Source organism: Protopterus annectens, chromosome 10.part0 (genome assembly GCF_019279795.1).
Source record: "Protopterus annectens isolate FY-2018-M chromosome 10.part0, PAN1.0, whole genome shotgun sequence".
Lineage (NCBI taxonomy): Eukaryota > Metazoa > Chordata > Ceratodontiformes > Protopteridae > Protopterus > Protopterus annectens.
In genome coordinates this window covers 1077881644-1077907600 of record NC_056744.1, presented here as the reverse complement: position 1 = coordinate 1077907600, position 25957 = coordinate 1077881644, and the positions used below count along the sequence as shown (strand labels likewise).

Here is a 25957-nt window from a genome sequence, read left to right as displayed (position 1 = left end):
AAGGCCTAGAAGGGGTAGAAAAACAGACTCCGACGGCAGAAAGAGTCTTACCTTCTACCTCGCACCTTGTCAGAGTATCCTTCACTTGTGGACCAAAGAGAGATGATCTATCAAAGGGGGAGTTAGTGAAAGACTGAAAGGGTCCATGGCACATCCAGGCATGGCGACGTAAAGCCACCCCTGTACCTGCGGCTCTGCTTGCTCCATCAGCCGCATACGAAATCAGGCGCATGGAGGAGTTAACTACTGAATTAAGGGTAGCCAGCTCGGAATTCATCCTATCTTGAAACCCCACAGCTGATGGGTCCTTCAACACTTCACTCATATCCTTGAGCAAGTCCCTCTGGAGACGAGTGAAATGACACAGGTAATTCAGCGAACGCATAGAAAAGGTCGCTGATGAAAACATCTGCTTGCCGTACCTGTCCATGGTCCTAGATTCCTTATTAGGAGGATGAACAGGTACCGAAGGATCCGCTAATTTCTTCTTGGTGGCAGCATCCACCACCATGGCATCCACAGAGACACCTTTGGACAAAAACTCCTTGTCTTTGGGGGCAGTGATAAATTTGGCTGGTCTCCTAGGGGTGGGTTCCACCGAGTCAGGAGCCGTCCAAGCCTTCCTCGCCACCACTTCCATGAGTGGGTCAAAAGGAGGGGACACCCAGGAGGTGGAAGGTCGAGAACCAAATGCCTCAAGGTACACCGATTCGTCCTCTGAAGGATTAAGGGCTGGCCAATTCCCCCTCTGCTTCAGGATTTCCAGTATGTCTGCAAAGGAGACATCTTCAGAGGGGGAACCCTCAGAATCTTCCAAATCAGTGTCAGAGGTGACAGTGCTTCCTCTTGCACTGTCTCTTCCTAGGGGGTTCTTCTGCAAGATCAGGAGAGGCCTCGGAAGAGGAGGAAATTCCCTGTGGGGATACTTGAGGCGCAGATTCTCTACGGTCCGAAGCAAGGGGGTGAGAAGAAATCACCGCAGGCACTGTAGAGGGAGGAGCTGATGGAGCCGACTGTGGAGTAGAACCAGGTTCTAACACGCTCCGCATGACCTCAAAGGCACCCCTATCAGGCAGGGCCAGAGGTCTCCGCTCCGAAGAGCTGAAAACCTCCCCCGGCACCGACAAGGATGGCTCCGAAGCTAATGTCGGAGCCGAACTAACCAGCGCCGAAGCACCGAGAGGGAAAGCGGGGTCGGACAAGGGTCCGATGCCACTCGCCCCTCGCGAGGAAGTCCGGCACCGAGATCCCTCCAAGGAGGAGATCGGAGCAGGCGACGGTGCCCACAGTCTCGGCTCCGAGCAGCACCGGCTCCGAACTCAATAGAGTCGGAGGAGGAATGTCTAATGGAACAGGGGTAGCCATCGACTGTTGAGTCGGGCTGTGTAACATCTGGGCCAGTGCCTCGGACTTAAGAAGTCTACTCACCACCCTCTGCAAATCATGGTCCGAAAGTCTGGAGGACCTAGAGGAGTGTGACCTATGGCTCCATTCAGACAAGAGTGGTGAAGCTGGAGCTGAATGAACGGAGCCGATATGAGGAGACCTGGACCTCTTTCTAGTAGTCGGTTCCGACAAGGGTATCGGAATCGACTTAGACTTGTCTGTCTCGGCTCCAGCCGGAGCAGAGGACACAGTATGTGTGGTAGGTCTAGAATCATCGGCTCCGGCCGGAGCCGATGGTTGAACCATTAAAACGGTCTTAGAACCTCCGGAGGACAGCTCGGATGCTGGAGCCGACTGCCTGGAGGACTTAGAAGGTTTCCCCGACATAGACTATGTCGGGGGACCCTCAGGCTTCAATAAGCCTCTTAAAATTAGCTTATTTTTACGTTCCTGCAGGACTCTAGGGCTGAAACCATGACAGACAGCACAAGAGTCCTGCAGGTGTAAAGGTCCCAGGCAATATACACAAGAAGTGTGACCGTCTGTCAGAGACATCTTCTGACAGCACGAGTCACACTTCTTAAAGCCTGAGACCTTCGATTCTTTAGACATATCTAAAGAAAAGTAGTGCAATCACTCACACTCACACACACACAGATTACACTAAATTAAATTAAGTAACTAACTTAACAAAAAATTCCCTAGAAAAAAACACAGTCACTCCAACTACTAGGAGGGGAGGGAAGGGGCCTAAAGGCCTAAGGGAAGAACTCTTGAGAAATTTTTTTGGAAAAGGGGGAGAATTTGGAAGGGAGTGGTAAAAAACTACTTAACTAACTATTACAGAAAAACTAACTTAAAGGGGGTCTATTTTAGTAAAACTTTATATAAAGCAACTAACCTGCAGAGCCGGTTGGAAAGAGCACCTCGTCAGCTAAGCGGCAAACGAGATCTGAGGAGTTACCACATAGCATTGTGGGCATAGACTATGTCGGGGGACCCTCAGGCTTCAATAAGCCTCTTAAAATTAGCTTATTTTTACGTTCCTGCAGGACTCTAGGGCTGAAACCATGACAGACAGCACAAGAGTCCTGCAGGTGTAAAGGTCCCAGGCAATATACACAAGAAGTGTGACCGTCTGTCAGAGACATCTTCTGACAGCACGAGTCACACTTCTTAAAGCCTGAGACCTTCGATTCTTTAGACATATCTAAAGAAAAGTAGTGCAATCACTCACACTCACACACACACAGATTACACTAAATTAAATTAAGTAACTAACTTAACAAAAAATTCCCTAGAAAAAAACACAGTCACTCCAACTACTAGGAGGGGAGGGAAGGGGCCTAAAGGCCTAAGGGAAGAACTCTTGAGAAATTTTTTTGGAAAAGGGGGAGAATTTGGAAGGGAGTGGTAAAAAACTACTTAACTAACTATTACAGAAAAACTAACTTAAAGGGGGTCTATTTTAGTAAAACTTTATATAAAGCAACTAACCTGCAGAGCCGGTTGGAAAGAGCACCTCGTCAGCTAAGCGGCAAACGAGATCTGAGGAGTTACCACCTAGCATTGTGGGCTTATGGGGGAGCCTCGAGCCAGTGGAATTAGCTCTCGAGCTTTAGTGTTGGCCGAGTCGGAGCCGAGGATCGGCTCCGAACCCATCCAGCAAGAATGAAGGCGAGATAGACAACGTAACATTCTATTTTTCTTGTATTCTTAGTTTTAAACTAGCAGAAAACAAGCGCAGAAAACAAGCGCAGAACTCTGCATTGTTGTGTAAACCTCACTTTATGTACTCACTTTGTTCTGAAGGTCCTCAGCCAACTGCCTTTCTTTTTCTAATTTAATCCTCTCTGTTCTAAGATAACTTTTCTTGTAAGTTTCAGAGTATACTTTTGTCTTAGAATGACTTTTCTTCAGAGTTTCCAATCAGACATGTTTTTTTTTTTTTTTTTTATCAACCATAACCAATTTTACCCATTTTTATACTAATGCCAAATCCCTGTACTGTTTTTCTCTGTAATCACAACCAAATTCTAGAATTTTTTCGTAGTTTCTATGCTAACTCCTTTCTCCTGGTGTTGATCCAGGATCTTCATACTACTGTCACTGCCTTGCTATTCCTATACAAAATGCCTGTATTGAGCTTCTGTTCAACCTCATTCTTGACAAGTGTTTCAGCCTGCCTAAAAAATATTTTGAAATAGAGAAATGTATTTCCCTAATATTACATCATGTAGTAAATCAGAGGTTACAGCCACCAGACATAACAGTTTTCCTACAGCTGTAGTAATGTCTACACCTGAAAGGGGGTAATCTTTACCGTAACCACAAATGCATATTACCTCCACATTTGGTTGTTACTATGTTTATATATCAGAAGACCTATAACAAGGGAAAAGCATGCTTTCAGAATTTAACAGGACTTGAACCTCTTTTTCTTCCAAAAATTCAGTGCATTTTACTAGTTTGGTTATTATACAGTGACACAATGCTGAGTCAGTTATCTCTGATTTTGTTTTATCACAGTCCAAAAGAACAAATTAATTGCACTGCAGTATTTCCATTTCTGCCAACAGCATTCTTTTTCAGCACAGAATTTAGCAACCTGGCCCTTCCCATTTGAAGCAAATTAGCACATTGCTTGCTGCGTTTTGTCTCAGAGAAGACTGTACATTTTTTACTGTAGTGTGAGCCTTAGACACAGAAAATTCATTTTTAAACATGTCTTTAAATAACATGCATTCTACTGAAGTTACTAGTTTTTCAGATTTCTGGAAACAGTTTGTAGTACCCCTTTTCCTGTATTACTATGTTTAGCTCTTTTAAGTCTATTTACTGTCAGATTTTCTAACATTTTTACTTAAAACATTGCTATCAGATTCAAGCCAAAACTTTAACTATGCTTTAAGTCAGCATATATGCCCTTACTGGTTTATCAACATTATAAAAATTCAGCTATGAAATGTTACTGTTTGTACATTAGGGTCATACCAGCCTGGATCAAAATTTTCTCAGGCTTATCAAAGTCTATCCAATCAGCTTCTTTCACATGTATACATATTTTCATTGCTGTACCTGTCAGCAGTTATGACAAGGTTTTTGTCCAGTTTACTTATTTCCAATTCTCGGATGTGACATAATGCATACATGCATTGAAACAGGAATCCAGGTAATCATCCCTGGTTAGTTTCCCATAAGTGTCTCAGTCCTATGGTTGGCAGCTACACTAGCCAGCACAACTAGCTATTGCTGTATTTCCACCAGGGTTTGGTCAGTTCTCACTTATTTCACAAGTTTCTGCTATAATTCTTCCACTACCGTCATCAACAGTTAACCATGCCACAAACTTAACTGTCACACAGTGCTGTAGGGAATACTAGCCCAAACTATGATTTGCAGTTGGCAACAGAGGTACTATAAGGAACTGAAAATTGTCAAGTCTCTGGGTCCAGCTGTCCATGTACACCACAAACCTCATAGATATAAAACAAAATAATTGCCCACTTGGCTTCTTCTCATTAATTGTGTTCAGTCCATGCAGCCCCTCCAGCATACAGGTAGTTCATGAAATAAAAAGTGCACATCCTACCTTAGATGCTCCTCTAGGTGAGGAACCATCATCCTGATTTCCTGACTTCAAGCAACCTCCTCTCCAACAACTTTAATTGTCAATGAAAACATTGTTATCCAGCTAACTGCTGTAAGAATATTCCGTTGAGTCATTCTGGAGTACACAGTTTTAGTACACCTTTATCATATATGCACACTCTATAACACACATGCAAGTCTGTTTATTGGATGAATTGATGAGCTTGCAGGTAGACAAGGTTCTTATATACCATTTACGTACAATTAAAACAATTAACAGTAAAGATCCTTAAGGTGCTCCTTTGCTCAAGTGGTTTAATGAAGAATAACTTAAAACCATATAAGGTGTGAATGCTTTTAGCAAGGAAACAGAAAACCAGCTCAAAGTAACAGAGGATACTCTAAAGGCTACCAGTTTGTGTTACAATAGTTTGTGATACATTTAATAAAGTGCTTTAGAGAGGTCCAGGAGCACTGAACCTGTGGAATGTGTACTGATCATACTTTTTGGAACAAGGTCCAGGAGCACTGAACCTGTAGCATGTGTACTGATCATACCTTTTGGAACAAGGCAATCTTGGCATGGTCTATTTCAGGGTGACTTCACATACTGCTGCATGTCAGATAGAATATCACTTTCTTCAAGGCAGCCTGCTAAATTCATATGAATATGTTTTTCTAAGGCATTACAGGCCTGTGGACAGAGAAAGGAACATGGGCAGTCATCACTAAATGCAATCTTAGGCATTGACTAGTACTTCTATGGTACTACATTGGGTTGAAAAGGCTAGGCTTAAAGTAACCTCTGAGTCGATAGCCTAGTAATCTCGTACGATCCTATGTAGCAATGAACTTGCTTTTGCTGCCGGTTCTACATAGTAGCATAACCAAGATTTGTTTGCCTAACTAAGGGAATCTGCCATGTAAACTGGATCTGTTACAGAGTTTGGTGAATGGAATAATTATAGTGGCTAGAGACAGTTTCACAGTGGCAGATTTATTTCCATCTGCTAGTGCAGAGCCTCTGTTCTTAAAGGTTTATCATATTCAGGGCTTAGTTTCTGAAGACTACATTAAAGTAATCAATGGAAGATTTGATTTTTAAGAAGGCCTGATCCAAAAGATCTGTGTGTAATAAACAAGTGACTAGTATATGCTTCTGGTCTTGTCAGTCTGGTCCACATGACTACCTTAAAACATGATACTGAATGGGTCTATATTAGACCACCGAATGCTTAGGTAAGTGAATGGTGATTAATCGACCCCATGTAAGCGAAAGCTTACAAAACCGAACTGTCAGGACAGCGATTTTTTTCCAAGGGAAAATAAATCGCTGTTCAAACAAAAAAAAGAAAGCACATTAAAACATGAGATTAAGTGGGGGGCTTCACCCCCCCACTTATATATCAACTCTGAGATCCCACTACAGTGCCGAAAATGGCAAAGTACCAAAGCGGCCAAGCAAATTCTTTCCCAAGGAAGGAATTCGCTTACATGCTGCTTCCATATTTTGCAGTTTCGGTTTTGTCAGTTCGACCAAGATGCATTCGAAAACATGCGTCTTCGGTCTGCTGATAGGAACCCTACTGAATTTGAATGTTAAGAAAACTACCAAAATGATGGCAGAGTATTGTATGGATATCATATTTGCTTTATTAGACTTTTAAAAATTAAATTAGCATTCTTCTAACAAGTGTTTCGTAAGATTTACAAAACTGCTTATATGCCAGAAGGTAAGCTTGCTCTTTTGATTTCTGTACTTTGACTAGGGCTTTGTTCTATTTAGACAGTGACTTCAACCCAGGATTACTCTACTGATTATATGCATTTTTAACATTTATTTATTTATTTATAACATGCACTGTGATAAGGGTATATTTTCTGTGAGAATGTCAAGACACTGAAAAGGCACATTTTTCATACAATAACATATAAGAGTGAAAGGGAAGGTCTACAAAAGGGTAGTGAGACCAGCTTTGTTATATGGGTTGGAGAAAGTGGCATTGACAAAATGGCAGGAGTCAGAGCTGGATGGGGCAGAGTTAAAGATGTTAAGATTTGCGCTGGGTGTGACGAGGGTAGACAGGATTAGGAATAAGTATATTAGAGGGTCAAGCCCAGGTTGGACAGTTTGGAGACAAGGCCATAGAGGGGAAATTGCGTTGGTTTGGACATGTGCTGAGGAGAGATGCTGGGTATATTGGTAAAAGGATGTTAAGGATGAAGCTGCCAGGTAAGCGGAAAAGAGGAAGGCCTAAGATAAGGTTTATGGATGTGGTTAGAGAGGACATGCAGGTGGTTGGTGTGACAGAGCAAGATGCAGAGGACAGGAAGAAATGGAAACAGGTGATCCACTGTGGCAACCCCTAACTGGGAAAAGCCGAAAGAAGAAGAAGGTTTTGCCACTTACCTTCTTCAAGTTGACTGAAGAGTGCAAATCTGCATGAGCCCAAAACAAAAGAAAGATAACTGCCACTAGAGTGCTGAAGGTTTTATTATGGATCAGCTACAATGCACAGTGGTTTTAATGTTTCATGTTTATTACATCAGCAGTCACCAACTCATTTCTAACTACAATAGAATTTAAATGAGGTAAGCCAAGAATTATTGGCACAGTCAGGGCTAAGCATTTTCAGAAAATAAGGAGTATTAAGGAAATTTGTCATTTTCTACAGTTACACAATTATGGATTATGCTGAATCCTTTTAGAATTTCTGCAACTATGTTAAAGTAAACTACTCTCTCTCTTTCTCTCTACGTGTATCACTCTAGTTACATAGACTAGTTACATAGAATATACGTTCATTAGGTTCTTTACTGATTAAGCTTGTGTGGTTATACACAGGGACACATTTAAAAAATAAGTTATGTACTCACCATAACGTTCCATGTATGTAGTCCATCTTGCCTAACATTATTACTTGTGGGTTCAGAGCCGATCCTCAGCTCCGACTCGGCCGCTTAGAAAGCCTGAAAACTTCTGATTGGCTCATGGCTAATAGGTATCCCATGGTGCATGCGCACATTCCCCAGACCTTGTTTGCTACTAGTCTATCAGGATAAGACAGGAAAAAGGGCAAAGGTCCAGAAGAATAAAGTGTAATAAAGGCGCCCTTGTGGTATAAACCACTGTAGAAAAGGAAAAACTGTTTCCAGATCCTCCAGGAAGGGGGCTGGTGGGTGGGTTTGTAATAATGTTCGGCGAGATGGACTACATACATGGAACGTTATGGTGAGTACATAACTTCTTTATGTTATGTAGTTCTATCTCACCTCCATTATTACATGTGGGACAGCATCCCTAGCATTTTGTATGGGTGGCTCACTGGAAGATACTCCTGAGTACCGTGGAACCAAACGAGGCTCTATAATGAGAAATGAAGGTATGAGGGGTAGCCCATGTTGCTGCTGCACAAATACTATCAATAGGTGTCCTGGCTTGGAAAGCAGCAGAAGTAGAGAAGGACTTGGTGGAATGTGCTTTGACTTTAAAGGGTAACTCCTTTCCTTGAGAACTGTAAATAAAGGAAATACAACTAGAGATCCAGTTCGAAAGTGTAACCTTGGAAACTGGCAAGCCCATTCTCGCCTCAGCAAAAGAAACAAACAGCTGTTCTGATTTTCTAAATCCTTTGGTCGTGTGGATATAGAAACACAGTTGCCTGTGCACATCCAATTGGTGGAATGTATACTCTGCTTTATTGGAGTGATTAGGGAAGAACACTGGCAATTCAATTGTTTGGTTTAAGTGAAACTGAGAAAAGACTTTAGGAATAAAGGAAGGATTGGTCCGGAGAGAAACCCTTTGTGAAAAATTAAATATGGAGGTTTAACTGACAGGGCCTGTAATTCAGAAACTCGTCTGGCTGAGGTTATTGCTACCAGAAAAATAGTCTTCCAAGACAGGAATTTCAACTGACAACTATGGGCTGGTTCAAAAGGTGGCAGAGTAAGTCTAGACAGGACTAGATTCAGATCCCAAGGAGGAATGGGGTCTTGCACAGGAGGTCTTAACATCATGGAACCCCTAAGAAAAGATTTGCACAGTTTGTGAGACATAACAATGGAATAATTAATCCCCGCATGAAAATTGGATATATTGAACTCGGAGTGTAGCAGCCACTGAACCCTGGTGAAAGAGTTCTGAAAGGAACTCTAGAACAATAGTAATGGGAGCTGTAAATGGATCAACTTCTCTGTTGTGTGCCCATATAGAAAACTCACTTCCATTTACTGTGATACAATTTTCAAGTCGAAGGCTTGTGAGAAGAGGTAATAATATGAGTTACAGCTGGAGACAGATCATGAAGCCTGACAAGTGACGGAACTGGAGCAGCCATGCTGTCACAGTTTGAGAGTGTGGAGACTGGGGTGAAGTGTGTCAGGAGGTCTGGCACTGGGTCCAGAGTCCATGGATAGTCTAACAGGTGAGGCCCAAGGAAAGGGAACCAAATCTGATGAGTCCAGTAAGGAGTGATGAGGATCATGTTGCTTTCCAAAAACATTGCTTTCTGTATGACCTTGGGGATGAGTGGAAGAGGAGGAAAAGCATAAAGGAGTCCCGGGGGCCAATCGTGGACTAGTGCATCTCTTGGAGACTCTCCCAGAGGGGGGATGACAGAGAAAAAGGTGCTGCATTTGGTGTTGATGGGGATGGCAAAGCAGTCGCAGCAGGGTTGTCCCCACTTGTGGAAGATCATACTGGCTATTTTCTGGTTCATGGACCATTCGTGAGGTAACAATATTGCCCTGCTTAGCTTATCCGCTATCACGTTGGAAGTCCCCGGGATGTGCTTTGCAATGAGAAAGCATTGGGAAAAAATCGCCCAATTCCAAACTCGCAGGGCCTCTCGACATAAGCGGTATGATCTGGTCCTCCCTTGTTTGTTTAGGTACTAGACCACCGACATGTTGTCGGTCTGGATAGCTATCGTCCCTAGAGGGAGAAAGTCGTGAAGTGCTTGCAACGCTAGAAGCACCACTCTCATCTCTAGGACACTGATATGGAGATGGGCCTCCTGATCTTGCCATGTGACTCGGACATTGCTGCCAAGATAATGCCCCCCCACCCTATCAGAGAGGCATCCGTGGTCACAGTGGCAATGGGTTGGTGCAGTACAAAGGGAGTCCCCTGTGGTAAGATGACCTGGTTGAATCTACCAACATAGGTCCTTTTTTGCAATCTGTAATCAGAATCTGATGATGTAGAGGCAACTGCTGAAAAGACCACTGGGATGACAGGAGCCATTGGAGTATCTTCATATGTAGTCTTGCTAAAAGTACCAAGGTTATGGTCGATGCCATAGTTCCGAGAAGTTGCAACACCACCTTCACTTTGACTCTTCGAAGGGGAAGTATCCTGTAAATTTGTTGCACAAGATTCTGTATTCTGTCTGTAGGTAGTCTGGCTGTCATAGCGACCGTGTCTATGTTTGCTCCTATAAAAGTTATAGACTGAGTGGGCAAAGTAGAGGATTTTTCCCAGTTTATCGAGATTCCCAGCTGGGAACAGAGCTTGATTGTGGAATCTCTTGATTGAACTAGACGATGCCTGGTCGTGGCAGTCAGGAGTCAATCATCCAGGTATGGAAAGACTGGATTCCCTGATGCCTCAAATGAGCTGTCACTACTGCCATGTATTGGGTGAACACCTGGGGGGCTGTGGTGAGACCAAAGGGCAGCGCCCAAAACTGGTAATGATTGGCTCCCAGCTGGAAGCGTAGGTAGCTCCTTGATGCTTTGTCCATCATTATGTGGTAGTAGGCATCCTGGAGATCTATTGAGCACATCCAGCTGTCTCTCCCTAACAGAGGGAGTATGGATTGTAGAGTGACCATTCGGAACTTGGACTACTTTACATACTCATTTAACCTGCTGAGGTCTAGGATGGGTCTCCAGTCCCCTGTTCTTTTTGGAACTGAAAAGAACCTGGAGTATGTTCCGAATCCTGTCTGGTCTGCTGGGACCTTTTGGATGACTCTTTTTAATAGCAGCTTTTTTATCTCTATAGCAGCTTGATCCCTGTGATTGGGTGGTACATCTGGGATCCTTTTGGAAGGGCATGGTGGAAGGGAAAAGGGTATAGAGTAACCTCTGGTGATAATGTCTTGTACCCACTTGTCTCGAATGAGATTTAGCCAGGCTTCTGGGCACAAGGACAGATGACCCCCGACCGGCTTCAGAGATGCACAGTCGGTTTCCACATCTGGAATTCTGATAGGGACAGTCACGAAAGGAATCGCGACCTCCCTGATTTTGTGGGCCTCCCCTGCCTCTAGGCTGACGTCTACCATTATTTCCTCCTCCCCTGCCTCTGAAGGAGGAATCACCCTGTGTGTCCTGGAAAGGTCTCTGTGATTTCTTGAACCAATGTTTACCGCTCTTCTGACCTTTAGGGTAAGGTCTAGAAGGAATGGTAAAACGGACTCCCACGGCAAACAGAGTCTTTCCTTCCTGTTCACACCTGGTGAGGGTATCTTTCACCTTAGGTCCAAAAAGAGAGGATCTGTCCGTGGGAGCATTGGTGAATGCAGACTTGAAAGGCTGAGCAAAGTTGCATAGATGCATCCAGGAATGTCTCCTTAAGGAGACTCCTGAACCCGCCGCCCTACACGCACCATCAGCTGAGTACAAAATCAGCCGCATGGAGGAGTTAACAATACATGTGAGAGTAGCCAACTGAGCAGACACTGTAGATGGGACTGCTTCAGTAGAGGTACCCTGAAGAGTATCTCCTAACTCCTTTAGGAGATCTCTCTGAAGTCAAATGTGATAGTTAGTTCAGTGATTGGAGTGCAAAAGCCGCTGAAGAGAAGATACGCTTCCCGTACCTATCCATCGTTCGGGATTCCTTATTAGGTGGATGGATAGAAGTCTCTGCTAGCTCCTTCTTAGTGGCCACCGCCACCACCATGGCAGCAATTGGTAAACCCTTGGATAAAAATTCTTTGTCTTTAGGGGTGGAAAGAAATTTATTTGACCTCCTGGGGACCGGTTCCACAGCATCAGGGGTCTACCATGCTTTCTGACTCACAAGATCCAGTAATTCATCAAATGGAGGAGACACTCATGAAGCTGAGGGTTGAGACCCGAAAGCCTTCAGGTACATTGACTCATCGGATAGGGTAACGGTAGGCCAGCCGCTTCTCTGCCTCAGGATCTCCAAAATGTCTGCAAAGGAGACATCTTCAGAGGACGACTTAGGGGACCCCTCCGACTTATCAAGGTCAGTGTCAGATGTGACAGACTCATCAGGGGGATCTACATGCTTCCTCTTACATGATCTCTTCTGAGGGGGCTCTTCAGCGGGGTCTTTTGGGGAGGTCTTGGAAGATCGGGGGCCACCCAAATGGGGGTCCTGAGGCTGTGAGTCTCTACCATCCCAGAGGAGAGAGGATGCTGAGACAGTAGTCGGTGCTTGAGGGAGTATAACATCGGTACTCCTACGTGGTACGGATGAACTATCCAACATGCTCATCATCCTCATGAAGACAGATTCCTCTGGTTCCGAATGATGCCCCAGCTCCAAAGGAATCGGCTCTGAGAACGATGTAGGGTCCGAGCTCACTTAGGCCGACGCACCAAGAGGAAGACTCGGCACTGAAGAGATTCGGTTCCAAGTGTCACCCTCGGGGCCGACCGAAGAGCTTCGGAACTTAGACACTTCAGATGGCGCTGATAGTGTCAGAGTGGAGCTCGGCTCCGAGACAACCACACAGGGTGCTGGAGCCGAGGCCACCACCATAGCCGGTACCAACAACATCTGCTCCAAATGCCCAATCTGGGTTGGAGGTGGAAAAAGAGTAGGATCGGTAGCAGGAGTCGGCTCTGAGACCGAAAGGGTCGGAGACGAAAAAAATTTTGGCAAGGCCGACGACTTAAGGAGTCTGAGCACCACTCTCTCGATGTCTTTTTCAGATAAGCTCCTGGAGAACAGTGTGGGAGACCTCTCTTTCTGCAATGTAGGCGATTTTAGAGTAGGGGAGACTGGTGGAATGTCTGTAGACCGGCTCCGAAGAGGACTGCTAGTGATCGGCACTGAAGCACTTGGTGCCAATAATGCAAGGTCCTTGTCCAGAATCTCAATCGGCTCCGAAGACAGTGGAGCCGAAGAGAGAGAGGCCAACTCCGATTTTGGTAACTTCTCTGGAGGTTCAGAGACAGGAGTTGAGGCTGGAGAAGGCCTTTTAGAGATCTTGCCCTTATCCTTTCTAGAACATTGTGACCTAGCAGAGGAGGAAGAACGAACTGGCTAGGTCTTCCTCGAAGGAAGGTTTTAACATGCCCTTTAGGATCAGCTTATTCTTCCGTTCCTGGAGCACTCTAGGACTAAAGGAATGACAAAAGAGGCAAGTTTCTTGAAGATATATGGCCCTGAACAGTACACACAGATGCTATGTCCATCAGTGATGGACATTTTATGCGAACATTTAATACACTTTTTAAACCCTGACTGTTTATGCTCTTTATGTTCTTTGGACATAATGGTAGTACAGAAAAACCAACACATTCACACAACACTGTACAAACACACAATCACACACTACACACACACACACACAAAGGCATAGCAAAGATTTAGCCAGTAGATCAGAGGGGTTGAGGGAGGGGTAACTGGACTGGCAGCAGGTGAACACTCGAACATCTACATTTATGGTAGGTACAAAACTGTACTATGTTCATCGTGTTACCCTGCTGCAGTCATCACACATCATAGAGGGTCAGTGGAGGCAATGAGGCCCTGCAGAACTGCAGTGGTGTGAAGCCCCCCTGGAACTTAGAATAAAGGTGATAGATGATGTTTTGTGTGAAGTGTGTACAGAACTCCAAGTTGCAGCTTCTAAAATTTCCTTGGTAGGAACCCCTGAAGAAGCAGGCAGTAGGAAGCTGTTGCCCTGGTAGTGGGATCTAATGGTGGAGGAACTGGTTTTTCCATGATGTGTATATAGCAATGGCGTATACAATGGCCAATCCATAGAAATGGTTTGTTTGGATATGGCCCTCCTTGAGAAGCTGTAGCATAGAACAAAAGAGCTGGTCAGTTTTTCTGAAAGCTTTAGTTTTATCCAAGTAGTAACAGTTGCCTGAGAATGTCCAAGGAATGCAGGAGCTCCCACTTTTTGTTGTGATGTGGGAAGGAAGTGGGGTGTGGTTTGTGGGTTTGAGCTAGTGGTGAAACCACATAGGCATGAAGGAAGACAGGAAGGTTGCAGAAACTCTGTCTTGATGGAAAATGAGACTCTCCTAGCAGAGTTTATGCCAGGAGCAGGGCAGTCTTCAGGATAGGAACTGAAGGTCTGCAGAAAAGCTGGGTTCAAAGGGAGGAAGCGTTAGTTTTTTTTCAGAACAAAGTTGTTGTCCCATGTTTGGTTCTAGGGGACTCTAGGTTGGGTCTAATGTTTTTGCCTTAGAAGGAGAAGAGAGTTATAGGGAGGATTGGAAATGGAAGTGATGGGAAATAAGCTGAAGCATGAGCTTTAGCATGGATTTTAATAGAGTCCTTTATGCAACAGAAGGAAACATCTCAGCTAAATACTGCAGAATGTGATTAGCTTGGTTCAAGCACAAAAAACCTTTCCATTTGTCGAGTAAGCCTTCCCTGGTGCTTTTGGCTGGCTCCTCTAGAATAACATCAGTACACTGCTTGTGAAGGAGGGCTGAGGGGATGATATAGATTTTTGCCAAAACCAGGTTTTAAGGTTTTTTTCTGACTGTGTAGAATGCTTGTCTTTGTGCGTGAGCGTGAATGAGGAATTTGAGGCAAATATCATGGGGGGCTGAGCCATATTCTTCAATCAATCAGCGGCCCAGTGCTGGCGTGGCCAGTCTGGCTATGAGAATCAGTCGAGGTTTCTCCTTTTTGACCTTTTGGAAGAACCTTTGTGAGAAAAGAGGTGAAGAGGAAAGGCATATGGTTTTCCAGGTTTTGGAAGGCGAGAGAGACTTTCCACTTCTTGAGGGGAATGGTGGAATACAATGTGGGAAAATTTTGTCAGCTGGTAGTTTTGAGGGTAGTTTGGGAGGTCTATATTTGGTAGACCCCATCTCTGAGTTGTCATTGTGTAAATATTTGTAGGTCTAGCTTCCACTTTCGAGATTCTTGATGTTTCTGCTTCTCGTCTGCTGCTTCTGTGTGTTTTTCTGTCCTGGCTGGAACTGGCACTGGACTTGGTAGGCCAGAGTTGTGTTCCATAAGATTATTGTTTGCCTGCAAAGAGGGAGGGAGGTAGGAATGTGTGCCCCCTTGTTTGTTTTGTGTGCCACATGTGTGTGGTGTTGTCCGTCTGCAGTAGTTGCCTTGCCTGGCTGTAGTAGATCCTTGATAGAAGGCTTCTGGACAGCTCTGTACAGCTTTTGTCTTTGGTTTCTGTGCAGTTTTCTTTCTCTGTTGCAGCCCTGCCCTGCCCTGTGCCTTGCTCCCCCAGGGCATCTGTTGTGATAGTTTGCCTGGGTGGGGACAAAATGAAAGGCTGACACTTGTTGAGGTGACATGCTGTGCCCACCATATAATTCTGTTGAGGAAGGAGGAAGGAGAGATATCACTGTGTCCAAGCTGTGGCTGTGTTGAGACCATACGCTTTTTAGGTACCACTGTAATTTCCTCATATGCAGTTTTGCAAATGGAATTATCAGAATGCAAGATGCCATGAAGCCCAAAGCCTGCAGAATTTTTCTTGCAGTTAATTGGGTCTTTGTTGCCATTGTCTTGAAATATTGAGTCAGTTGTAATTGCTTGTCTGGTGTAAGGTAAGCCTTCTGGGCCGCTGTGTCCAAGCTGGCACCCAGGAATGTCATTTTTTGTGAGGGTACTAGTTTTGACTTCTTTTACGTTTTACTACCCCCAGACAATTTAGAAGATGCTTCACAAAAGCCAGATGTTGTAAGAGAATGTCTTTTATTTCTGCTTGGATGAGGTAGTCATCCAGATATGGATATATTTGAATTCCTCTTTGTCTATTACTGGTGCCAGGCATTTTGTGAATACTCTGGCCGCAGTAGATAAGCCAAAGAGCAGTGCGGAGAACTGATAATGGGTTGAACCTGCAATGAAACGGAGGCATCTTCTGCAACTTTGTCTGATAGGGACATGCAGGTATGCCTCCTTGAGGTCCAACGTTACCAGCCATGCTTCCTTGCCCAACATGGGAAGTAGCTGCTGTAGTGTTAGCATCTTGAATTTGGGCACTTGTAAGTGTTTAGAATTGAAAGGTCCAGAATTGGTCTCCAAGCATTTTCTTTCCTGGGTACTAGGAAGAGTCTTGAGTAAAATCCTTGGCCTTGCTCTTGAATTGGTACCCCTTGAATGGCTCTCATGGCCTTTTGAGCCTCTGCCCTTTGATTTTGTGGCAGGTTTGGCATTCCTCTTTTAATTGGCAAGGTGTGAAAGTGGAATCTGTATCCTCGTAAAATTATGTCTAGGACCCATTTGTCCTTTGTGACCATGTGCCAGTTGTTTGCAAATAGTGCTAGAGGTGCAAGTCATTGAGTCTGTCTTCTGGTGGGTTGAGACCTGTCTTCTCCTCCCTTCTGGGTTGGAGTGCTCCATTTTATACTAAGCTTGTGGTGCACCTGTATTTACCCCTCTGAGGCCTGTCAGTGGCTGGAAAGGACCAATTTTTGTTGGTCAGTTTCTGCTGAAAATCTTTGACTGTCTGCATTGATTTCGCTTATCTTCCATTTTCTTTAAAACTTCTTCTGCTTTAACAAAAACAACATCTTGCTGTAAGGGAGCATCTAATAGTTTTGCTTTAACATGATCAGGCAGACTTTGTTTCTTTATCCAGTGACAGCTGCTCTGCAGGAGGCCTCTAAAGAATCAAACCCACATTGCAAGGTATGTTTGCCTACCTGCTCGGTGGCGTGCAACAAATCCTGTACTTCTTTCATTTCAGATTGTTGGTGGTTATCTTTTGTTTTAACTGAGAAATCAGGAATTGCTGATACTTAAGCATATGAAATTGACAGTTTAGTGCTCCCATAGCTAAAGTGGCTGAGGTGTAAACATTTTCCCCCATCTGTCTAATGCTCTTGAATCCCTTTCAGAAGGTACTGGATTTTTAGCCATGGAAGCCTTAGCCCCCTTGGGACCCTGGGAGATAGTCTCTGGGTCAGCTACTGGGCTTTTGTAAAGGAATTTGTGGGAATCAGGTGCTCTGTAGTATCTGTCAGGCTTGGCGAGTCAGGGTTGAAACTGGATTCTAAATAGACATCATCCACAATGTCCAAAACAGGAGGGATGACTAGAGGTCTGTGTTGGGGGAGTAAAAGAAACTCTCTGAGCCTTTTCTTGGAATCAGAGTAATCCTGACCTTCCCAGTGAAAATGTTCCCTCATAGTGTGTAAAGTTTCCCCAAAAGAGTAATCTTCTGGAGGGGAAGCTGAGGGAATAGATTCCTCAGCATCAGAATCTTCATAAGGAGAGAAGGAATGGTCTTGGTCCTCAGAGGAATCCGAAGAAACAGACAGTTGTTCAGAGGAAGCAGAATCTTCCTCCTGTCTAGGCCTTTTGTCAGGAGGAGGCTGTGAACCCCTGATAAGAGAAATCAAATCTTCTGCCATTTTTGAGCATCTGTTTCTTAGGCATAGGGTCTTGAACAGGAGACTGAAGTGAAGCCTTTTTCGATTTAGAAGGAGTCTTCGACTTTGAAAACGTTTTGATTAAGAGTAGTCGGTCTGGCAAAAAAGCCAAGCGTTTTGAGCGATGAAGCCAGCGTCGCCTTATTGGGTATCGCTTAAGTCGGTAGAAGTAGTAAAAGGCCTGTAAAAAGGCCTAGTACATTCCGACAAAATATCTGTAGCGGTCTCGGGTTCCAGAACTGTAGTCAGAGGCTGCGTTGGAGCCTCACTGATAAGGATCAACCAAGGCCTCAGAATCGGGCTTAGGCCTGGGCTGTCGGTCCTTGTCCCTGCGCTTTTTGTGCACGCCAGTAGTCGGTAGCTCCGATGGCATGTTATAGTTAAATTTTTTACCAAAAAAGTGCTGTGCGAAATCAAAACGTCTTTTAATAGTACATTTATTAAATCTAGCACAAAAACGACAAGAAGTGACGTCGTGATCAGGGCCTAGGCAAGGTATGCAATAAGAATGAAAATCCTTATGAGGTATTTGCTTCCCACAAGAAATACAATTGTTAACTTTTTCTGACATCAGTCTGAGGTAAGAAAAGTTTTTATAGAAGACTTGGTCTGAAATTCGTCGAAAATCTCAGAAGTCGGCCGACCACACTTGCGCTACTGCTTCTGCACGCAGCGTGGCGTGAAAAGACTGAAGAAAATGGCGTCGGTTGCAATATATATACCCCTGGCACACTGACGTCAGGGATGAAGCGACAGCAACCGACGTCGGACCAAGACTTTGGAAATCCAGCCGACTGCGGGACCGCCTGACGTCAGGATAACCCAAGTGTGATGACTGCAGCAGGGTAACACGATGAACATCTAGATCCTCTAACTTAAACAGATCTAGCCCTAACATTCACAACAAAAAATAAAAGTGGTTTTACTAGGTTCTCTAACTTAAACGAGCCTAGTGCAAAAAGGAAAAAAGGGAACAAACTAGCACCTCCAAGTTAAACGGTCTATTCTAAAAGCACACACTCACAAGAACCACTCACAAAAGGCCAACAGGCCCAAGAATTTTTTTAAGCAGTAATAAGTCAAATCTGGTTAAAGACACAAATCAGTATCACAATAAAGCTGTCAGCAATCAGAATAACACTTCACATGAAGCAAAAAACTCCTAATAAGTAGCAATAATAAAGAACTAAAACACTTAGCCACAGCCAACCAAAAGAAGCTTCCGACTGAAGACGTGGCAAACGAGATCTGGGGAATGTGCGCATGCACCATGGGATACCTATTAGCCACGAGCCAATCAGAAGTTTTCAAGCTTTCTAAAAGCCGAGTCGGAGCAGAGGATAGGCTCTGAACCCACACGTAATAATGGAGGCAAGATAGGACTACATAACATCTATGGTTTGGAAATGAAAAGCTCCACTAGTGTACATTGCTTTGCTTACCCTAGCAAACAGCAGGATGTCAAGGAAATCAAGGTATCTCTTCTGTTGGATTTTCTCTAGTTCCTTTTCATCCTTAAGGACTTCTTTCCTCTGCTGTATCACTTTTCCTAAAGACAAATGAGAAAGAGTTAATATTACTTTAAAAGGTAGCATAATCCAATGAATGTACAGTTGAGTATCTAGGAACTTTCACTGTTGCAGTAGTGATAGCAGGTGGGGCGTTCTTCCACAGAAGGGATGAGGCAGTGCTGTATAGCTCCAAAAATGACATCCCTTACCAGAATGAACCCATGCTACATAGACATGAGGTGGAGGTATTTTGTAGGGCCTAAAAAGAAGAATGGTAAATGGGTACCTGCCCAAACACCAGAATGGCTGCAAAGGGAAATGGAGGGTGAGAAATATTACTGCAATAATGAATATACTCATACATCTACAGACTTGGGAAGTTCCTAACACTTAATTATTATGTTCATTAAAATATCCACTGTTGCAGTAGTGATAACACTGGGGAAGATTATCAGAGCTTATGGGCAAGTGGGTGGCTGGCCCTGAGAAGATGCTGGTTGCAGAAGTCTCTGTAGGAAGACTATGACAAATATTGCCTGGTACAACAGGTGATATTCAGTTAGAATGCTTGAAGAAAGTGTGGACAGATGACCAAGATGCTGATTCAAGATGGCCTGGTTACTGAGCTCTTTATGGGCAGCAGCAGTAATTAATGTGGTTCTTGTGCATAGGGATATCAAATGTCATGGAACAGTCTTCATATGGAAAGAGTAACAGAAGGAGACACGATGAGACCGCCATTATAAAGACAGGACTGCACTCCCTACCCTTTGCAAAAGATATGAATAACTCATTCTCTTTCTGCTTTAGTCCTCTTTTGGTAAAATATCAGTTACTATCATTTCTTTTGCAGTACAAGCACAGGGACATTAATTACCTAATTTAGAGAGATTTGTGTCACCACTTTTTGAGTATGCAGACAGAATTGGTACAGAGAATTTCGTCACTGTGAAAGACAGGAAACAGCTTTTTGCACAAGAGAACCTACAGCTATGGCAGCCTTACAGTATATATAATGGCCACTGAATGACAATATTCCAATCAAGTATATGACTCAGACAGTTGTATAAAATAGGTGAGACACTGGGAAATATATGAAGTGAGATGAGATGATAAAAATTACAGTTGTGTACACTTACCATAAATGTAGATGTTCAAGTGTATTCACTGTTGCAGTCATCACATTTGGGTTATCTGCCTGCAGTAGCCCTCAGTTGGCCTGATTACCAAAGTCTTGGGTCCTGCGTCGGTTGCTGTCTCATCTTCCATGATGTCAGGTAGTCAGGGGTATAAAGCATGCAGACAATGCCATTTTATCAGTTTTTCTTGCCCCAGATATCAGATGCTCCCATAATGGGAAGCAATTGTATACAAGGTTACACCTCCAACAAAAAGCAAATACACCAGAAAGCTTTAAGCATAGTAAACAAGAATAGAGGTATAGTCAATAGAAGTCGTAGGGCTGGAGGGAGGGTAACCAGGACTGCAACGGTGAATACACTCGTACATCTACATTTATGGTAAATGTACACAACTGTACTATGTTCTTCGTGTTTCACTGTTGCAGTCATCACATTTGGGTAGATTCCCAAAGCGAAGGATGGGAAGAGGCAATTATATAGCATTAGGACCAGCTATAAGGCCCTGCAAGACTGACGGCAGTGGCAAAGCCAGCTCTGGATTTAGAAAAAAATTGGCAAGTGGTAATACTTGGTGAAGGTATGTACAGAACTCCAGGAAGCAGCTTCTAGGATATCCCTGATAGGGACACCTCTGAGAAAGACTGTAGAGGTAGATGCAGCCATGGTGGAATGAGGTCTTATCCCCTGTGGAGTAGGTTTTCCATGGTGCTTATAGGAGAAATTAATGCAATGGCTTTATCTACTCAGAAATGGTTTGCTTTGAAATGGCCTTCCCCTCTGCCGCTGCATCAAATGCAAAAAGCAGCTGTTCAGATTTCCTGAAAGGTTTAGTCCTGTCCAAGTAAAATCTAAGTTGTCTGTGCACGTCCAAGGAGTGCAGTATTCATTCCCATTTGTTCTGTAGATTAGAAAAGAAGGTTGGCAAATTAATGGACTAATTAAGGGTCACACTGGATACCACCTTGGGCATGAAGGAGGGATTGGTCCTGAGGGACACCCTGTCCACATGAAAGATGACGAAAGGCTCCACTGCCATGAAAGCCTGTAATTCAGACACCCTTCTTGCTGAAGTGATGGCTAAAAGGTAGGCTGTTTTCCAAGAAAGGAATTTCAACTCTGCATTTGCAGCTGGCTCAAAAGGATGTAGAGTGAGCTTTTCCAATACAAAGTTAAGGTCCCAGGCTGGAGTAGGGGCTCTCCTCGGTGGTCTTAAGTTTTTGGCCCCCCTGAGGAACTGCTTCAGCAGTGAATGAGAGAAGAGGGGTGGTTCTGTACTGTAATGAGCTGAAATGGCTGAGGCATGAATTTTGATGGAGGAAAAGGAAAGGCACTTGTGAAGCATCTCAGTTAAGTATTGAAGAATCGGAGGTAAATTGGGTGCTGCTGTGCCAATCCCCTGAGTTTGGCTGCAGGAACAGAATCTTTTCCATTTTTCAGCATATGATTTTCTAGTACTAGGCCTTCTTGCCTCCAAAATGACATCCAACACTTGCTTACTGAGAGATGGTAATGGAGAGATCAGGTAATTAGCCAGGCTGCCAGTTTCAGGGTTTGAAGCTGTGGGTGCAGAATCTGGCCCTCCTGCTGGGACAGCAGGGCAGGGGTCTGAGGCAGGTGCCATGGTGCCAGCAGTGACACACTGCACAAGAGGGGGTGCCCAGTGTTGGCATGGCCAGTCTGGTGCAATCAGTATTGTCCTTGGTTTGTCCTGTTTGATCTTTAGTAGTGCCTTGGAGAGGACAGGCAGAGGGGGAAAGGCATAAACTGATAGGTTTTTCCAGGTGAAGGACAGGGCATCCACTTTCCAAGCTTGTTTGTGGGGAGTCCTTGTGCAGAATTTGTCCAATTGGTAGTTTTGGGGGGGAGGCAAACAGGTCTATCTCTGGGTTCCCCCATTTGTTTTTCAACATGTTGAATATCTCTGGTTCCAGTTTCCACTTGTGTGGGTCCATGAGATTTCTGCTTAGTTCGTCTGCCAGTGTATTTAGCTTTCCTGGCAGGAATTGAGCCTGTAGGTGCATTTGGTAGCTCAAGGCTGTGTTCCACAGAGTAATGGCTAGTCTGCGGAGGGGGTATGTGTGGGTTCCCCCCTGCTTGTTTATGTACCACATAACAGTGGTGTTGTCAGTCTTTACTAGTAAATGTCCTGGAAGATTGTGGTCCTTGAAGGCTGTCAGAGCATTCTGTACAGCTAACATTTCTTTTTGATTGATATGCAGGTGCATTTGACTTGGGTTCCATTTGTCCTGAATGCACTTCCCTGCCAAGTGAGCCCCCAATGCATAAGCCCCCCATGCATAATCTGATGCGTCTGTTGTTAGGTTTGGGTGGCAGGGGGTAGAGTGAAAGTCAGTCTCTTGTTTTGGTGGCAGGCCTCTGCCCACCAAAGGAACTCTATCTGTAGATAAGGAATGATAAGAATCCTTGATTCTAGATCCTGAGAATGTTGACACCATAGGCTTTTTAGATACCACTGTAGTTTCCTCATATGCAGTCTTGCATATGAAATTAGTAGAATGCAGGAGGCCATGAACCCCAGGGCTTGCAGTATTTTCTATGCAGATAGCTGGGTCTTTGTGGCCAGTAGTTTGAAGTAGGCTGTCAAATGAACTTGTTTCTCTGGCGTGAGGTAGGTCATCTGGGAAGTTGTGTTCAAGCTTGCTCCCAGGAATGCAATTTGTTGGCAGGGTACAATATGTGATTTCTTTTCATTTATGGTGTACCCCAGAGAAGTTAGCAATTTCTTTACAAACAACAGATGATTTAATAGTATGTCCTGACTTTTTGCCTGAATTAGACAATCGTCCAGGTATGAGTATATTTGAATATTTCTTTGCCTGCAAAATGAAATGACTGGAACTAGGCACTTTGTGAATACCCTGGGTGCAGTAGATAAGCCAAAGGGCAGTGCAGAGAACTGATAGCATATGTATCTTCTGCAAGATTCCCTTATTGTGATGTGCAGGTAGGCTTTCTTTAAGTCCAGTGTTGCCAACCAGGCATCTTTTCCTTATATAGGAAGCAGCTGATGAAGAGTTAGCATCTTGAATTTTGGGATCACCAAAAATGTGTTTAGGGCAGGTCTAGGATAGGACACCAGGAATTGTCCTTTCTGGGAACCAGGAAACGCCTTGAGTAGAAACCTTGTCCCCATTCTTCTTCTTCTGGGACAGGGTGAATAGCCCTGATGCTTAAAAGAGAGAGAACTTGCTTTTGAGCCTCTGCTCACTGATTTAGGGGTAGATCTGGCCAACCATTTGGGGTTGGTAAGGAGTGGAAGTGAAATCTGTATCCTTGGGAAACTATATTTAAAACCCATTTGTCCTGGGTAATGAGTTCCCAATTTTTTGCCTCCAGGGCAATCTTTCCCCCTAAAGGAACAGTCAGTTGTGCAGGGATTGGAAGATTTAAAGTTAAGTCATTGAGACAGTTTACCATAGGGGGGATTGTTTCTACTCCCTGCTTTGGAAGAGGGAGCCCCCCACTGCTTAGTCCTGTGAGTACCTTGGGACTGAAGCCTGGGTGTTCTGCTGGTCCTGGGTTTGGACTGAGAAGGCCTGGAAGAGGCAGGAAAGGAACAATTATTAGAGGGCCAATGCCTACTAAATCTGGGAGGCTGTACTTGCAGGAAATCTTTAACAGTTTGCATATATTTAGCATTTTCTTCCATCTTTTTAAGTACTTCTTCTGCTTTGTTGCCAAACAGGTGGTCTTGGTTTAAGGGAGCATCCAGCAATTTAGCTTTAACATGATCTGGCAAAGATTGCTCCTTAAGCCAAGCATGCCTTCTAAGTACAGACCCAGTGACAGCAGCCCTGCAAGATGCCTCAAATGAATCAAAATCACATTGCAAAGTATGTTTTCCAACCTGTTCAGCAGAATGCATTAAATCCTGCAAAATCTTTATTTTCAGCACAGTCAGGAATCAACATAATTTTCTGTTTAAGCAATCCAATAATATGCTGCTGATACTTTAACATATGAAACTGGCAGTTGAAGGCCCTAATGGCCAAGTCTGCAGAAGTATATACCTTCTTATCCCCATCTATCCAGCGCCCTGGACTCTCTATCAGAGGGGGTAGGATATTTGGCAGTAGTAGCATTGATGCCCTTGGTGGAACTTGTAAGAGTCAGGAACCCTGTAATACCTATCATGTTTTCTGGGAGCAGGAGGTAAAGAGTCAGGGGCCAGGCTAGATTCTGAGAAGGCATCATCAACAATGTCCAGTACAGGACAGATAGCTAAAGGCCTGTGTTGGAGCAGGAGTAAGAAATCCCTAAGCCACTTTTTGGAGTCAGAGTAATCCTGACTTTCCCAGCGAAAATGCTCCCTAGGAGTATGCAAGGTTTCACCAAAAGAGAAATCCTCTGGAGAGGAAGCAGAGGGAATGGAGTCCACTGCATCAGAATCCTCATAGGTACATAAGGGTAAATCTTGGTCATCAGAGGAAACAGAAATTTCAGAGTCCTGATCAGAAGAATCAGAAGGAAAATCAGTCCTAGGGTCTCTTAGAGGAGGAAGGGTGGCTTCCCCGATTAGAGTAATAAGGTCTTCAGTCATTCTTATCATTTGTTTTTTAGGCATAGGGACCTGACCATGCAGTCTGGGCGTCGGTTTTCTAGGCATGGATCGAGTTTTAGGCCTTGAAGAAGAAGATGACATTGGTTTAATATGCAAGTCAGTAGGCCTGAATACACCCTCAGAAGCCAGTGCCTGCACAGCGGCTCCAGACCCATCCAAGGTAGAGACATCCGCAGGTTCCACAGTTGAAGAAGCATCTCGCACCATACCGGACTCCGTATGGGTCTCAGTAGAGGCCTGCGAATCTGAAGTAGCAGGTATCAGGGGCTGCGAAAGCGCCTCACTGAGTACCGGCAAACTGGCGACTAGCTTAGAAGTGGTGTCGTCGGCAGCTTTGGACCTATGCGGTCTGTCTCTGTCTTTATCTTTGAGTTTTTTCGGAATGTCGGTAGTCGGGTGGCTTACCAAAGCCATTTCCGGATAATTGAACCAAGTACCAAAATATTTAGAATTGCAAATAAACCGACGACGAATAGTTCGAGGTTTGAATAAGGCACAAAACCGACAGCGAGGTACGTCGTAGTCTGGGCCTAAACAAGGAATGCAGTACGAATTAAAATCTTTCTGAGGTATTTGCTTTCCACAAAAAATACAATTGTTAACTTTTGCTGATATCGGTTTAGAGCAAGAAAAAGGTTCCCCAACGGGGTAGTTAGCTTAGTTGAAGACTTTGGTTCTGAAACTCAAAAACGAAAATTTCAGGAGTCGGCCAACCAGCACTTGCAAACTGCTTCTGTTTCAGGCACCACATGGCAAGAAAGACTGACAAAATGGCGTTGGCTGCATGCTTTATACCTCTGACTACCTGATGTCATAGAAGATAAGACAGCAACCAACACAGGACCCAGTACTTTGATAATCAAGCAGAATGAGGGCTACTGCAAGCAGATAACCAAAATGTGATGACTGCAACAGTGAAAGACGAAGAACACCTGCAGAAATCAGAAATTAAATGAAAGAAACATTGAATGAACATGAAGCTTCTCAAGAAGAAGTGTGTCAAAAAAAAGGCAGAAGACAAAATACACACAGAAAGCTCAGATTATTTGATACGCAAAAGAAACTGAATGTGACAAATTGCATTAATTTTATGAAAGTAAAAATAAGCAACTAGACTGGGTTTCACAAAATAATTTAATTGATAGGGCACATCAAATGTATGCTCCAAA

General features: G+C 44.1%; 1 protein-coding gene across 1 annotated transcript in view; it reads right to left on the bottom strand.

Annotated features, from left to right (window-relative positions):
• The window catches only part of LOC122814240 (cytochrome P450 4B1-like), a 535277-nt gene that overhangs the window by 321214 nt on the left and 188106 nt on the right, over positions 1–25957 (bottom strand). Inside the window, exon 6 of the mRNA XM_044086838.1 lies at positions 18996–19102. Coding sequence (XP_043942773.1) covers positions 18996–19102 — 107 coding nt within the window. The remainder of the gene's footprint in view (positions 1–18995; positions 19103–25957) is intronic.